This window comes from Enhydra lutris, unplaced genomic scaffold, assembly GCF_002288905.1.
Source record: "Enhydra lutris kenyoni isolate GAN:26980312 unplaced genomic scaffold, ASM228890v2 scaffoldscaffold5, whole genome shotgun sequence".
Classification (NCBI taxonomy): Eukaryota; Metazoa; Chordata; class Mammalia; order Carnivora; family Mustelidae; genus Enhydra; species Enhydra lutris.
In genome coordinates this window covers 46,654,052-46,667,678 of record NW_019154089.1, presented here as the reverse complement: position 1 = coordinate 46,667,678, position 13,627 = coordinate 46,654,052, and the positions used below count along the sequence as shown (strand labels likewise).

Genomic DNA, 13,627 nt, shown 5'->3' with positions numbered 1-13,627 from the left:
CCAGAGGAAAGAGAACCTTACAAGCCAGAATGAAGCTTTGGCTTCTACTCTAAGGGAAATGCAAAGCTATTGAAGTTTTTAAGCAAAGTAGTCATGTGGTCTGATCTATTAAAAGGGTAACTTTAACGTGAAGAACTGACTGTGGATGGTATAGGGGAAGCAAGAGGCTACTGCAGGAGTCCATGAGAGAGATGATGGTGGCTCAGACGAGGTTGATGACAATGAAGGAACTGAGAAACACTCAGATCCTAGATCTATTTTGAAGAAAGAGATGGAATGGATGGTAGGAGGTGAGAGAAACAACAAAGTTAAGGATGGGTCCTATATTTCTGCCCTGAGGAAGTGGATATTAACTCAGAGGGTGAAAACTGTGTGTAAGAGCAGGTTTGGGGGAGGGTAACAGGAAGTTCAGTTCTGGCATCCAAATGGAGATGTGGAGTTGGCAGTGGGTGTATGAAACTGGGATTCAGGGAAGAGGTACGAAAGCAGGAGATGTGTACTAAGGGGTCATCAGCACCCATATGCACCTTAAAACCATGGTACCTCAGCAAATAAGAAGAGGTGAGAGTGAAACAAATTTGAAGCCAGCCAGGTCAGTATAAAAGCCTTAGCATTGTAAGTGACAGCCCGCGTAAGAAAACGGAGCAATAAATAAGTTCTATACAGACCTACAATTGGCAACTGGAAAACCACCATACTACTACTACTGCCCCCTCTGTATACTAGATTCCTGAAATTCTATCATTTGTTATTTGCTCTATCAGATATAAGCAGCTTGGGGGAAAACCCTTTCTACTCCCTTTCCCTTGTCTCTAGTGAGGCTAAATGACATGATGTGAGATGTGGAGGTCAACATTTTCTACTAGCGAATCACTGTTGCTTCTACAGCAAGAGGGGTACAGAAAGTTTTCGATCAGACAGCATGTCCAGAAGATATGAAAGAACGAGAAAGTTAACAGCTGATAAGCACAAGGGCAAACATGGACATAGGTTTAAGTGACCATGAATGGGGTTAGATAAATACATGAACAGGCAAAAATTTTAAAACCTTGAGAGATGATTCAAGAAATGTCAGTCATCTTTCTCTCTTGTCAGATTAAATAGGTTTACAAAAATGATTTAAAAATGATATGACTATATTTAATATAATCAGATCTTACAGTTTAATTATATGAGGATGTCTGAAAAGCTTGAGGTTCTGAATTTCTCTGCGGATTTTTCCTACCACATCAAGGCTTCGAATCTTCTGTCGATTCAGTATCTTCACAGCAACTTTATGCCCAGTCAATTCATGTTTGCCAACTGTAGGAAAAATAATTTTAACAAATTAGTGCCAGACTTGATTAATAACATTTTAGATGTATTCTAAGAGTAGTAATCTCCAAAAATACTGAGCAAATTTAAGTCCTTTCAGTTCTGCCTGATTCGCCCCTAAATGTTTACATGTCCAAGAGTGATTAAATGGGAGAATACATAGGAAATTGATAACGATGGTTCTTTCAGAAAGGGAAACTGGAAAACTAACAGAGAAAGAAAAGAGATTTCCCTTTTGCTGTATACCTTTTGCCCTTTTAAATTCTTACTTATTTTTTAGTTCTTAAGCTATCATACATACAAACTGAAATTCAAAAAAAAAAAAAAAAAAACCACACAATTATTTTCTTTTGGTGAACAGCTCTATGGATTTTAACATATAGAAATTGGTTAAAGCCACCATTAAAATCAAATACAAACAGCTTCATCATCCCAAAAACTCCCTGATGCTACCAGCACACTTCCCCCATCCATAACCTTTTGAACCTTTCAAATTTCCATTCATGAACATGCAGTTTCTATTTTTAAGAACAACAACAACAAAAAGTGATTTTCTTTCAATTTGAATGCTAGGCTCAGATAATCAATAGTGATAACAGAATTTAGTCTCCAAAAATTTAACTTTTATTTGCCTTTTCTCAAGAACCCACCATAGAACATATATTCTACCAAAAACAGGAAAATAAGCCAAGAAGATAATATCCAGTAAAGAAGGGACCCAGTACAGGAGAAAAACTAAGAGAATCCCCAATATATGGTAATGAGGCAAAGTCCTAGGTAATAGATGTGTAGAAGGCTTAGAGAAAACAAATCCAGACAGAAATGTGACAGAGGATCCAAGACAGCTGGGGGAAGGGGAGACTAATAAATTATCTTACAGGTTTGAAAGTATTGTATTGAGAAAGATTTTGACAAAGGCATTTGAAGAAACAGGGACATTCAGCCTTAGGTTCAAAGAAAACTAAGCAAATGGAAAAAACAAGGTAATTTAATAACTCCAGGAAAAATTATAAAGAAAATAGTCACAGATTTGGATTGGCAAATAAGTCTTTAGTCACAATTAAATGCTAAATATGGATTTTTTTAAAGTATGATATAATTATATTAGAAGAATGACAGTGTAGAGGAAAAGGTGTAAAAGAATTGAAACCCTTATGTACCACAATAGAAAGTGAACAACAACAAAATCCATCAATAAGAATTAAGAAATAGCTTGTGTGCATGCATAGGTCAATTAGAAATATGGAGGTTTAAAAATAACAACAACAACAACCTACAGGTAAATACTAGAAGAAAAGAGTTGAGAGTAAGGGTAAGGAATTCTGTTTTATAACTATACCTCTTAGCACTAGTTGACTTTTTGAAATATACATGTATCAAGTTTTGTTTCTGGTTTTGTTTTGTTTTGTTTTGTTTTGTTTTGTTTTTAAATAAGTGACTTAGGGGGTTAGCTTTTTAGGAAGAAAATGTTCTCTTCTAAATTAGGACATAGCTTGTAAGACCAATAGCTGAGAGCTTTCCCTGGCAATCTTGGTAATTACCAGCTGAAAAGCAAAGATAATGAAAAATAAGAAATCCCTTCTTAGTTATTTATGTTTGTTATGTACTAAACTGTGTCTCCCCCAAAATTCATATGTTGATACCCTAACCCTGGTCTCAGAATAAGACAGTATTTAGAGACAGACCTTTAAAGAAAAGACTATTAAAATGAAACAGTTTTGGTAGGTCCTAATCCACCCTGACTCATGATATCCTTCTAAGAGGAAATCTGGACACACAGAGAGCCAGCAGGGTACACGCAGGAAACCGTGTGAGGACACAGGGAGGTGGCCGCCATCTGTGAGCTAAAGAGAGGCCTCAGAAGGCACCAACCTTACTGAAATCTTGATCTCAAACTTTTAGCCTCCATACTGTGAGAAAATATCTGTTGTTAAAAGCCATTCAATCTGCGGTATTTTGTTACGGAAACCCTTAGCAGATTAATACAATACTTCTTACTATTTCCAAGTAGAAAACACTGGTATTTTAAACTTATGTTTAAAACATTATTTTATACCAAGAATTTGTCTTTATTATTCCAGTCTAATTAGGCTTTCCCACTTGATCTGGGATTTGGGATGGAGCTGAGCCTGCTCACCCTTTAAAAACCCTCAAGGATTATGAACCACTGCAGGTTTTTAAAGCAGGGGAGCAACAAGATAATTAAATTATCGTTCTAAAAAACAAAAGATTCATTGCTTGCTCCTCACTCACTATGTGCTCTTGATGATTTAACAATAACAAGCGAGCATAGAATTTTAGAAACTAAAGAGAACTCTACAGATCTTCAGGTCCAATGATTTTAAACAATTCAACATTTTCCCCCAAAAGGCCAACCAAGATAATGAGTGATGGGCTCTTCTGCCCCCCAACACACCCCCTGCAATTCAGAGAGGCAGGGGATGGGGTAATTCCTCATTACTTTGAATTTTTTTTAAGCATTTGCTACTTTCCCTAAATGTTTTAATTAATAATATTAAATCCAAGGTTAAGTTATACAGATATTTCACATTTGGTGAAAAAACTCTTTGTTAAGTAAGACTCAAAGAAAAGTATTTAAGTCAGAGTAAGTCTGAATCCTTTTCAAAAATATGATTTACCACCTAAGTTCACCTTCCATTTTGTCCAGATTTTTTAACCTGTACAATCCCTCTATAATGCAAATCTTTCCAGAAAATGAGCAAATGTGTAACTGCACCATAGTCAACTCTCAGAATCAAAAACTCACAGAATCAAAAAATTTTTAAGCTACTACAATGTGGGGACGCCTGGGTGGCTCAGTCGATTAAGCCGCCGCCTTCAGCTCAGGTCATGATCCCAGAGTCCTGGGATCGAGTTCCGCATCGGGCTCCTTGCTCGGCAAGGAGCCTGCCTCTGTCTCTGCCTCTGCCTGCCATTCTGCCTGCTTATGCAATGTCTCTCTCTCTCTCTTTCTCTGATAAATACATAAATAAATAAAATCTTTAAAAATAAATAAATAAAATAAACTACTACAGTGTAAATGGAATCTCTAAATTTTCTTATAACCACCATTTGTATAGCTCATCTAATCTCAAAACCATCCATGGCTAAGAAATTACAGAAGTTTCCTGAAAGAAGACAGAGTAAGAATGCACTGGACATACTTCCATCAAAAACTCATTAAAATATACATGAAATCAGTGACAAAGAAAAACCTATAATCATAGCTGAAATGGACTGTGGAAATTAGAAGCACATTCTAATTTCTGATAAGGCTTTCTATAATCTATTATACCAATCTGATGTGATTAACAGCAGTCAACTTGACTGTTAAGCCCCAATTCAGTAAGTATCTTCTTTCTTAGACCTAGTGTACTGTTACCTGAACAAGTAGTAATTTAATCTGTCCAACTACTCCCAAAATCTCCAAACAATGGCTTAGTGGAAACCCTCTCTCATTAACTTCATAGCTGAAACAAGACTGGGAACAGCCACAATACTGGATACTACTGGCAGACTCAGATTTGGAAAGAATATGAAAGCAAAATCCATTTGGGAATGAACTCCAACTCATCACAAATCAACCACAGTCCCCTCTCATATCCCACCCTGCTCAACCTAATTTCAACCCCAATTAACTGTAAGTAACAACTGGGTCTTCTTGGAACTCCAGATGTATATTCTATCATTAACTAAGGAACTGGAATAGGAGAGTCAAAGCATTCTCTCAAATTCATGTACTGAGCGTCTACTATATGCCAGTAATGGTGTCACAGAAAACAGTACTGACCAAAAGCAACCTGGGTCCCTGGGACCTTCCTGGCCTCTGAAGATGACCAAAATAACTATAAAGTAAGAAAAAACAAAAAGTTTTAAAGTACAAAAAACTAAAGCAAAAAGAATAGACATTAATAAATGCTCTCCAAGAGCTACATGAATGTTGTAGAAAAAATTAACTATCACAAAGTGATAAGAAATACAGAAGTTATTCAACACCTAGCTGGCCCAATCAGGAGAGCACCGGACTCTTGATCTTGGGGTTTTAAGTTCAAGCCCCACACTGGATATAGAGATGAGTTAAAAATAAAATCTTTTAAATTAAAAAGAAAGAAAGAAATACAGAAGTTACAAAATAAGAGCAGAGTATGATGAATTATACAACAGAACAATTAAAATCATTTAGAAAGTAGTTAAGTTGCAGAAATGTGACAGAAAATTTCATTGAACACATACCAAAATTAAGGAAGAAATTAGCAAGAGAAGGCAGGATGGTGATAGACAAAGAACAGGGAGTCAAGTAAAATTCAACTCATGAGTAATAGGGAGTAGAATATTATTCCACCTACGAATAATAGACCACCCCCACAAAAGAAGGCCAAATAAACAAAATGAAATCAGTAACCAAACAACCAAGGTACAACTAGACTTTTTTCTAATATGTGAACATTTCATCAAATTATAAATTAATCAGAAATAGAGGCATATCTTCATTTTTGAAGCAATAGAAATCACAAAAGTATGACTGTATAAATCGTATTCAAACAAAAATTGAACAGTAGCAAGGCAGGGGAAGGTGTCATGACAGCCACTGTAATGAAATCAAATTCTCTGTCTCACATACACACACACACACACACTACTAAGTAAGTAAAGAAGCAGGGTACGTGATCAGTTTGGTTTTTTGTTAAGGGAAAACTGGTACACTAATTCCTTTTTCATGGCTGGTATAACAACAGAACATTTTAGGGGAGTAAAAAGGCAACTGATATCCTAGAATAGCATTAAGAGCAATATATATTTTTTAAAGTATATATTTATACATATAAATATATATTTAATATATATTTAATATATATTTTAATATATTAACTATATAGTTTAATATACTGATTTTAAAAATCTGTAGTTTCCTTACTCAGAATTTAACTTAGAATTAAGTAAATTTTAAAATGTGCATAATTATTGGGCACCTGGGTAGCTCAGTCAGTTAAGTGTCCCATTCTTGGTTTGGCTCAGGTCTTGATTTCACAGGTCCTGAGATCTAGCCCCATGTTCAGCTCCGCACAGGAGTCTGCTTGAAGATTTTCTCCTTCTGCCCCTCCCCCCACTCATTCTTTTTTCTCTCTCTCAAGTAAATAAATCTTTTTTTAAATGTGCATAATTATTTTTATTATAGTGTCTTATTTAAGAACAAAGATGGCAAATGACCCAAATGACCAATTTCAGAGAACAGTTTAATACATTGCTATTCCAACATAACAGGCTCTCTCATAAGACTATAGAAAATATTCTTATAAATATGAAAAGAGCAAACAAAAATTATATATACAATCTATACTTTCTAGCTATATTAAACATTTTTATGACAGTGATAATGTGCTAAAATGAAAAGTTATCCTACAGTGATTTTTTTCAAATTTTACTTACTGTTTTATATTCTTTACAATTAATAAATCCCAAAGGGAAGGAAAAAAAAATAATGATAGGTGTTTGATTCAACTTTTTCAGAAATAGGGCTAAACATCCCATTCTCCTACATGAGAAGGCAATCTATATACAAAACATAGACTTTGTAGCTACACAGACCTGGGTTCTTTCCAGTATGAAGGGTATTTATTTCATGTTTGACCTGGGCAAGTTAAATTACGTCAGCCTTCTATTCACTTGTCTGTAAAAAATAAGAATACCACATACTCCATATAAAAGTGACTGTAGGGGCGCCTGGGTGGCACAGTGGGTTAAAGCCTCTACCTTTGGCTCAGGTCATGATCCCAGGGTCCTGGGATCGAGCCCCACATCAGGCTCTCTGCTTTAGAGGGGGAGCCTGCTTCCCCATCTCTCTCTCTGCCTGCCATTCTGCCTACCTGTGATCTCTATTAAATAAATAAATAAAATCTTAAAAAAATAAAATAAAAGTGACTGTAAGGAATTCATGAAGTAGGGTTTGTAAAGCACTTTCCATGGTATCTGACACAGTAAATGCTTGATAAATAAATGGTGGCTATCACTGTTTAGAGTGATTTATTTTCCATTGCTCCCAAACCTGCCCCATCCCTATTTAATCAGCCCTAAATTTTCTGCTTTAATCTCTATCTGGCTAATAACCTCAGTTCCTTGCTTTGTTGTCCTCATCCTCCTAGATTCAGTAGCATCCCTTTATCTAAGCCCATAATAAGTGCTAAATAATTAATAGCTAAAATTTCTATGCATCTAGCTCCCATTCCCATAAGCTTCAGTTCCACCAACCTACCCATCCTCCGCCTCCCATCACATCAATCCTGAGATTTCTAGCTTCCCAAGATCAACCCTTTCCTAGCTTTGGTTAATTTTCAACATAATATTGCTAAACATACACACTTGGCACCAAGCCTTGATGTTATTTCACCTACTACCTAAAAACTACAGGAACGCTTATTCAGCCATGTAAGAAAGAAATTGCTGCTCCATAGTCAATCAATCAGTAACAAGTGCACCTTGTCAGGAATATGCATTAAGAGAAACACCCCCCTTTCCAAAGCTCAAACCTTTATTCTTCAGACTGTTACTGTTTTACAGTAGTGCTAAGATACTGGTTTTTTTTTTTTTAAAGATTTTATTTATTTGAGAGAGAGAGAGAGAAAGAGAGAGTATGAGTCGGGGCAGGGGCAGAGAGAGAGAGGGACAGACTGAGTCCTAATCAGGCTCCACATCCAGTGTGGAGCCCAACGTGTGGCATCTCACGACCCTGAGATCATGACCTGAGCCAAATTTAAGAGATGATATCTTAACCAGCTAAGCCACCCACGTGCCCCTATGAGATTGTTTTTGAACAAAAGAGAAAACAGGTATTTCTGCCATGGAACACTTACAGGTCACTCATAGCAAAGGCTACCAAAATTCACAATGTCTCCCTCACAAGAGCAGTGAATTAGTCACCCTCCAACTAACAGCCTATTAGTGCTTTCTTTTTTTTTTTTTTTTAATTATTTTATTTATTTATTTATTTGACAGAGATCGCAAGTAGGCAGAGAGGCAGGCAGTGAGAGAGAGGAGGAAGCAGGCTCCCCACTGAGCAGAGAGCCCGACACGGGGCTCGATCCCAGGACCCCGAGATCATGACCTAAGCCAAAGTCAGAGGCTTTAACCCACTGAGCCACCCAGTCACCCCCTATTAGTGCTTTCTAAAGGGAACTTTGTCTACCTGTAGGACACTGTAACAACTGCTCTTCTAATCAGACATGTAATCCTGAAGTGAAACAAGATCATACTTTGAAAGAGAAAATTTTAAATAGGAAAGAGATGCCACAAAGAACTATCTACTGAAGATTTTCTGATCACCTATTTCATTCCCGCTCTAAAATTAAAAGAGCCTGGGTGGCTCAGTCTTTAAGCATCTCCTTGGCTCAGGTCATGATCCCAGGGTCCTGGGAAAGAGAGCATCACATCGCATAGGGCTCCCTGCTCAGCAGGAAGCCCGCTTCTCCTCTCCCACTCCCGTTTGCATTCCCTCTCTCGCTGTCTGTCAAAAAAACAAAATGCTCTCTCTAATTAATAAATCTTTTAAAAAAATCTCACTCTTAAAAGTATAAAGGAAAAAACTTAATCTTAGAGAGGATGAGCATTAAAAGCTATAGGTGGAAATCTGAGAAAGGCAGGTTTACTTAAGGAAACATTTCAGGCATCCCAAAAGGCAAACCAAATACCTATGTTCACCCACCACCAGCTTAAGCAATAAAACATTACAGATGCAAGTGAAGCACTTTATGCCTCCTCCCAGATCCCTTTCTCCTTTCTCCCTCCCCAGAGGTAAAAACTACCTTGAATGTGGTGTTTGTCGTCCCCTGGAGTATGAACCCATAAACAATACTGTAACAATGTCTTCCCTACATTTATTTCTACAAATTTAATTTTATATATTCTTTTTTTTTAATATTTTATTTATTTATTTGATAGATCACAAGTAGGCAGAGGAAGGGAGGCAGAGAGGGAGGCTGAGCAGAGAGCCTGATGCGGGGCTCCATCCCAGGACCCTGAGATCATAACCTGAGCCAAAGGCAGAGGCTTTAACCCACTGAGCCACCCAGGAACCCTAATTTTATATATTCTTTTGAATTATAATACCTGCACTGCACAATTAAACGGTACAAAAAGATATGCAGTGAAATGGCCCCCTGCTACCTAGCTCCCCCGCTCTAAACTAATGTAAGTGTTTCATGTGTATCTTTAAAGGGTCACTCCATGCACGTGCAAGTAGTTAAACTTAAAAACCTTCCTTGCCCCTACTTTTTATACACAAATGGTAGGTATACTAGACACATTTGTTCTACTACCCCCTTATTCTTCCCTTAAAAATACACCTTGGAAATTGCTTCCTAAATTATATAAAGTCTCTTGTTTTTTTCTTAATGTTTGCAATGTATATCATTGTATGGATAATGATAATATAACTATTGTCCTACTAGAAACGTTATTTCTAACCTTTGTATTTATAAACAATATGGCAATAAATAACTCATTATTTCATACCAGTATATCTATAGGATAAATTCCTAGAGTCTAAATTACTGGGTTAACTTTAATAAATACTGTCACACTTTTAGAGGTGGCAACATTGTACTCTCACTAGCAATGTCCGGGTGTTTTTTCATGATTTTAAAACTTACATAAATAACATGATAGTATTCTACTTCTTTGGTTTTTGTGGCCTAAACTTCATTCCCACTCTAAACTTTAGATATAGATATAAATATAGATATAGATATATAGATATTTTCCCACCTTAAAGAATTTTTTTTTAAGTAAGCTCTACCAGTGTGGGGTCTTGAACTCATGACCCAAGATCAAGAGTTGCATGCTTTACCGCCTAAGCCAGCCAGGAACCACCCCCCTTAAAGAAATTTTTAAATAATTTCTACTATGATTGATTCACAAAGAGATTAGTCACCTATTTACCTGAAATTGCAGTTTTATGTAGAAAAATACTCACCAGCTTAATAAAGAGGTTGTATGTATAAACAACTCATTTGCTGAAGACCACCTATACCACTAAAGAGACCATCTTCTCTTCTCTTGGAAAACTTAACAAAAACTGCCATTTTAATTTATTGCAATAGTAACATAAGACTCTGTTCATCCATGCTTTTATAACTGCTGTACCTGGGGAAAGGCAAGTGGACCCTGCAAGGAAGTAGAGACTAACACCTTGATAACCAAAGAGGGGGAAAAAAGACAACTTGGAAATAATAAAAGGTAATTCAAACATAATCCCAAACCCAACCCCAGTAGCCTGTTTAAACTTTCCCCTCACAACAAGTTGCCAAATGACTTTTTCAGCCTGTAATAGGGAACAAAATAATCACTGTGAATTTATAGTCCCCTTTGCCCCCAAAATTAAATTTCCTCTAAGCATGTAGTATCATATTGGGAATTTTCTGCATATATCATATCTTCTATTAGATTCCTTTTCTGTGTTAAATTTACCAACATGTAACTAATTTTAAAAGCTCTATCTACTCCAAATTATTATCTCCACTGAAGTATCTGGCTAATCATACCATTGACAAGAATTGTTGTCAAATTAAGGCTATGTAAGTTACCAACCATCACCACTGTAAGAGCTGTTCCTGCCTGCTCACTGAACATCTAATTTCTCTCGCCTAACAATTAATACCCATTCTGTATAGGTATTTATCTACATGAAGTACTTCAGAAGAAGATGCCCTCACCATGCACACACATTCAACAGTGGGCCATATTCCACCAAGAGTAATGCTATCTCCCTCGCTAGTGCACAAGCCTGAACCAAATGGCACATGGCATCCCTGGCCCCAGGGACTGGATAAGCCAGTGAGACTCATGAGAGTTATGCTGAAGCTTCCAAACTTTGGAGAGAGAACCATAGAAAGTAAGGTTCTTAGCTAGGCTGAGTTGGATTTTCTATTACTGTACATGGAGCAAAAAGCATCCCAACTGTTTAACAACTTAAAAATGCACTGGTTGAGGATTTTGAGCAATATCAACGAATGTATTTGCGAACAAATTTAACCCTATCTATGAAACCTGATTCTTTGATGACTATTGACTTTTCTATAATTTAGAGAGTTGACTTTGACAGTATTTAACACTTCAAGAGAGGCACATGTGGAAGAATAAGGTTAGGGAACACCACTCACTGAAAGGATTCATGTCACAGCCACATCACAGTTCAAATCCAAAAAATGAAAAACTCCCTCTTGCTTTCCTATCTGCCATGCCAAAAGCCACTGAGCGAATAAGAAAATGAGACCTGACTTTGCACAGGTCTTTATTAGAAGGATGAGCATCCTAATCCAAGCAGAACCCTGGAAGGAGTGAGGATATCAAGACTGTCATCACTATTTGGGGGCATTAATGAGCATTTCTTAAAAATACTGTAAACTAAAAGCAGTTTGTAATTGCTAACAAGTAAAGAGACAACATAGCCAAAAATAAATAATTTTGAGGGTACAGAGACATCTTACTGACCTAATACAGACCCACCCTGATGGCTCTTATTACCCTATTCTGGCATTTGCTTCTTACTTTCTTACATTGTTGGCCTTGCTGATTTTCATAAGAAGGCTTAGGCAGTTGCTTCCCTGTGGGCTATACAGCAATTTTCCAGTTCTATGACTCAGAAAGAGCAAGAGAAGGAAGGGTTCTCCTCTTCCATCCCTAGATAAAATCAGAAAATGTTTATTTAGCTCCGGTAAAGCAAGGCTCAGTTAGTTAATTCACTGTACAGGCTTTCACAACTTTTTTTTTTCTTTCAAGTCAAATATTTACCAAGAGCTTAGTATATGCAATTCATAGGTTATTATATATTCAAAGCCAATGAATGAATTACATTTATCAGTTTCATGCTTCCTTTCTCTACATCCCTAATAACAAAGTCAAATATTTTAAAGAAAAAATATTTATGCCTCACAAAGTTTGCAATTAAACTTTTTGTGCCAGAATTGGTGGACTGGTGATCAGGTTTGTTATTTCCAGAATATTGTGCTGAAACACAAGGGTAAGAGATTTCCCACTTTCCTTTAAAAAACAAAAAAAAGTTCAAATGATGTGCACTCAATTATTAAAACAAATATCCTGAGAAAGTAAATGGAAACGAACTACATTAATGAGCTAATAAATACTATCTGGAGGCAACATCTGCACTACCTACCAGGTTTGGCACATACAGTCTGCAAAACTGATAATTCAGAAACACTGAAGGCACGGAGTCTGCATTCAGAACATAAACCATCGCAAATACAGAACCAGTTTACATTCAATTAACTGCTCCCAAAAAAAATTAGTCATCCGTCCCAACGAGATGGCCCTTTTTAAAAAATTCTGTAAGCTACCCCCAAAGCAAGCCTACTTTTGGGGGGAGGTGGAAAGGGGGGACACATTTCACACTTGAGAATCAGCCCGGGCAGGTAAGTCGAGAACATCCTAAAGAGGACGGAAATACGGACAATACGGAGAACTGCCAGGGAAGCGATGAGCTGGCCCTGAGCCGAGGGAGCACAGCCCCAGCGAACAAGAAGCCCTCTCCCCAGGGCTCCGGGCCGAGACCCCGGCGCACCCCCCCTCCTCCCAGCGCTACGAGCGCGCAGCGCAGCCCTACACTGCCCCACCTGGGAAAGTTCGCACCTCCGCATCCCCGCCCCTAGCACCACGGTGCCGTCGCCATGGCGACCGGTCCCCACCCCGACCCGGCCGGAGAGGGTCGCGCCGCAGTCCCGCGGTGGCCTCTGACTCCGCTCCCGCCGGAGTCAGGACAGGGGTTGCAGAGCCTGGGAGAGGAAGAACGCCGGGGCGGGGGAGGATGAAGAGGTGCGAAAGACGGAAGTCACCCGGACCGCGGGTTGGAACCGACCCTTCCCCCGGGAGTCCTCACCCTTCACTTTGCCGAAGGTGCCGACCCCCAGCGTGTCCCCCAGGATGTAGTGGCCGATCTTCACCCGCCCGTCGTGTTTCTGCTTCTCGGCTGTCGCCATCTTTCTCCAGGAACTGAGTCTGCGCATGGCGCCGCGGGAGGGGGCGGAGGGGGCGGGCAGGGCCGCGCCGGGGGCGGGCAGGGAGAGGGGTGGGGACGCGGGAGGGCAGCCGCGCCGCCGAGCCACCGCCCAGCGCCGCCCGCCGGGTCCCTGCCGCAGGCTGTCCGGCGCAGACGCTCCCTCTGGCGGGGCGGGCAGGGGTCGCTGGGAGGGCCACCGGTACTCCCCTTCTCGCGCCGCTCCGCTTCGGCCTGGGGCGCCCGCCCACCTGCGCGCCGGAGAGGGCTTCCTGAACTGCAGAGGAGGGCGGCAGCCCTTCGGCTGCTGTC

At 39.1% G+C, this 13,627-nt stretch overlaps 1 protein-coding gene across 3 annotated transcripts in view; it reads right to left on the bottom strand.

The window, feature by feature from the left end:
* Positions 1-13,325, bottom strand: part of LOC111141175 (protein kinase AMP-activated catalytic subunit alpha 1) — a 31,105-nt gene extending 17,780 nt beyond the window's left edge. For all 3 annotated transcript variants that reach the window (XM_022493545.1, XM_022493546.1, XM_022493548.1), the window contains exons 1-2: positions 13,199-13,325; positions 1,161-1,302 (exon numbers count right to left, since the gene is read on the bottom strand). In XM_022493545.1, coding sequence (XP_022349253.1) covers positions 1,161-1,302; positions 13,199-13,325 — 269 coding nt within the window. The remainder of the gene's footprint in view (positions 1-1,160; positions 1,303-13,198) is intronic.
* Positions 13,326-13,627: the final 302 nt, after the last annotated feature.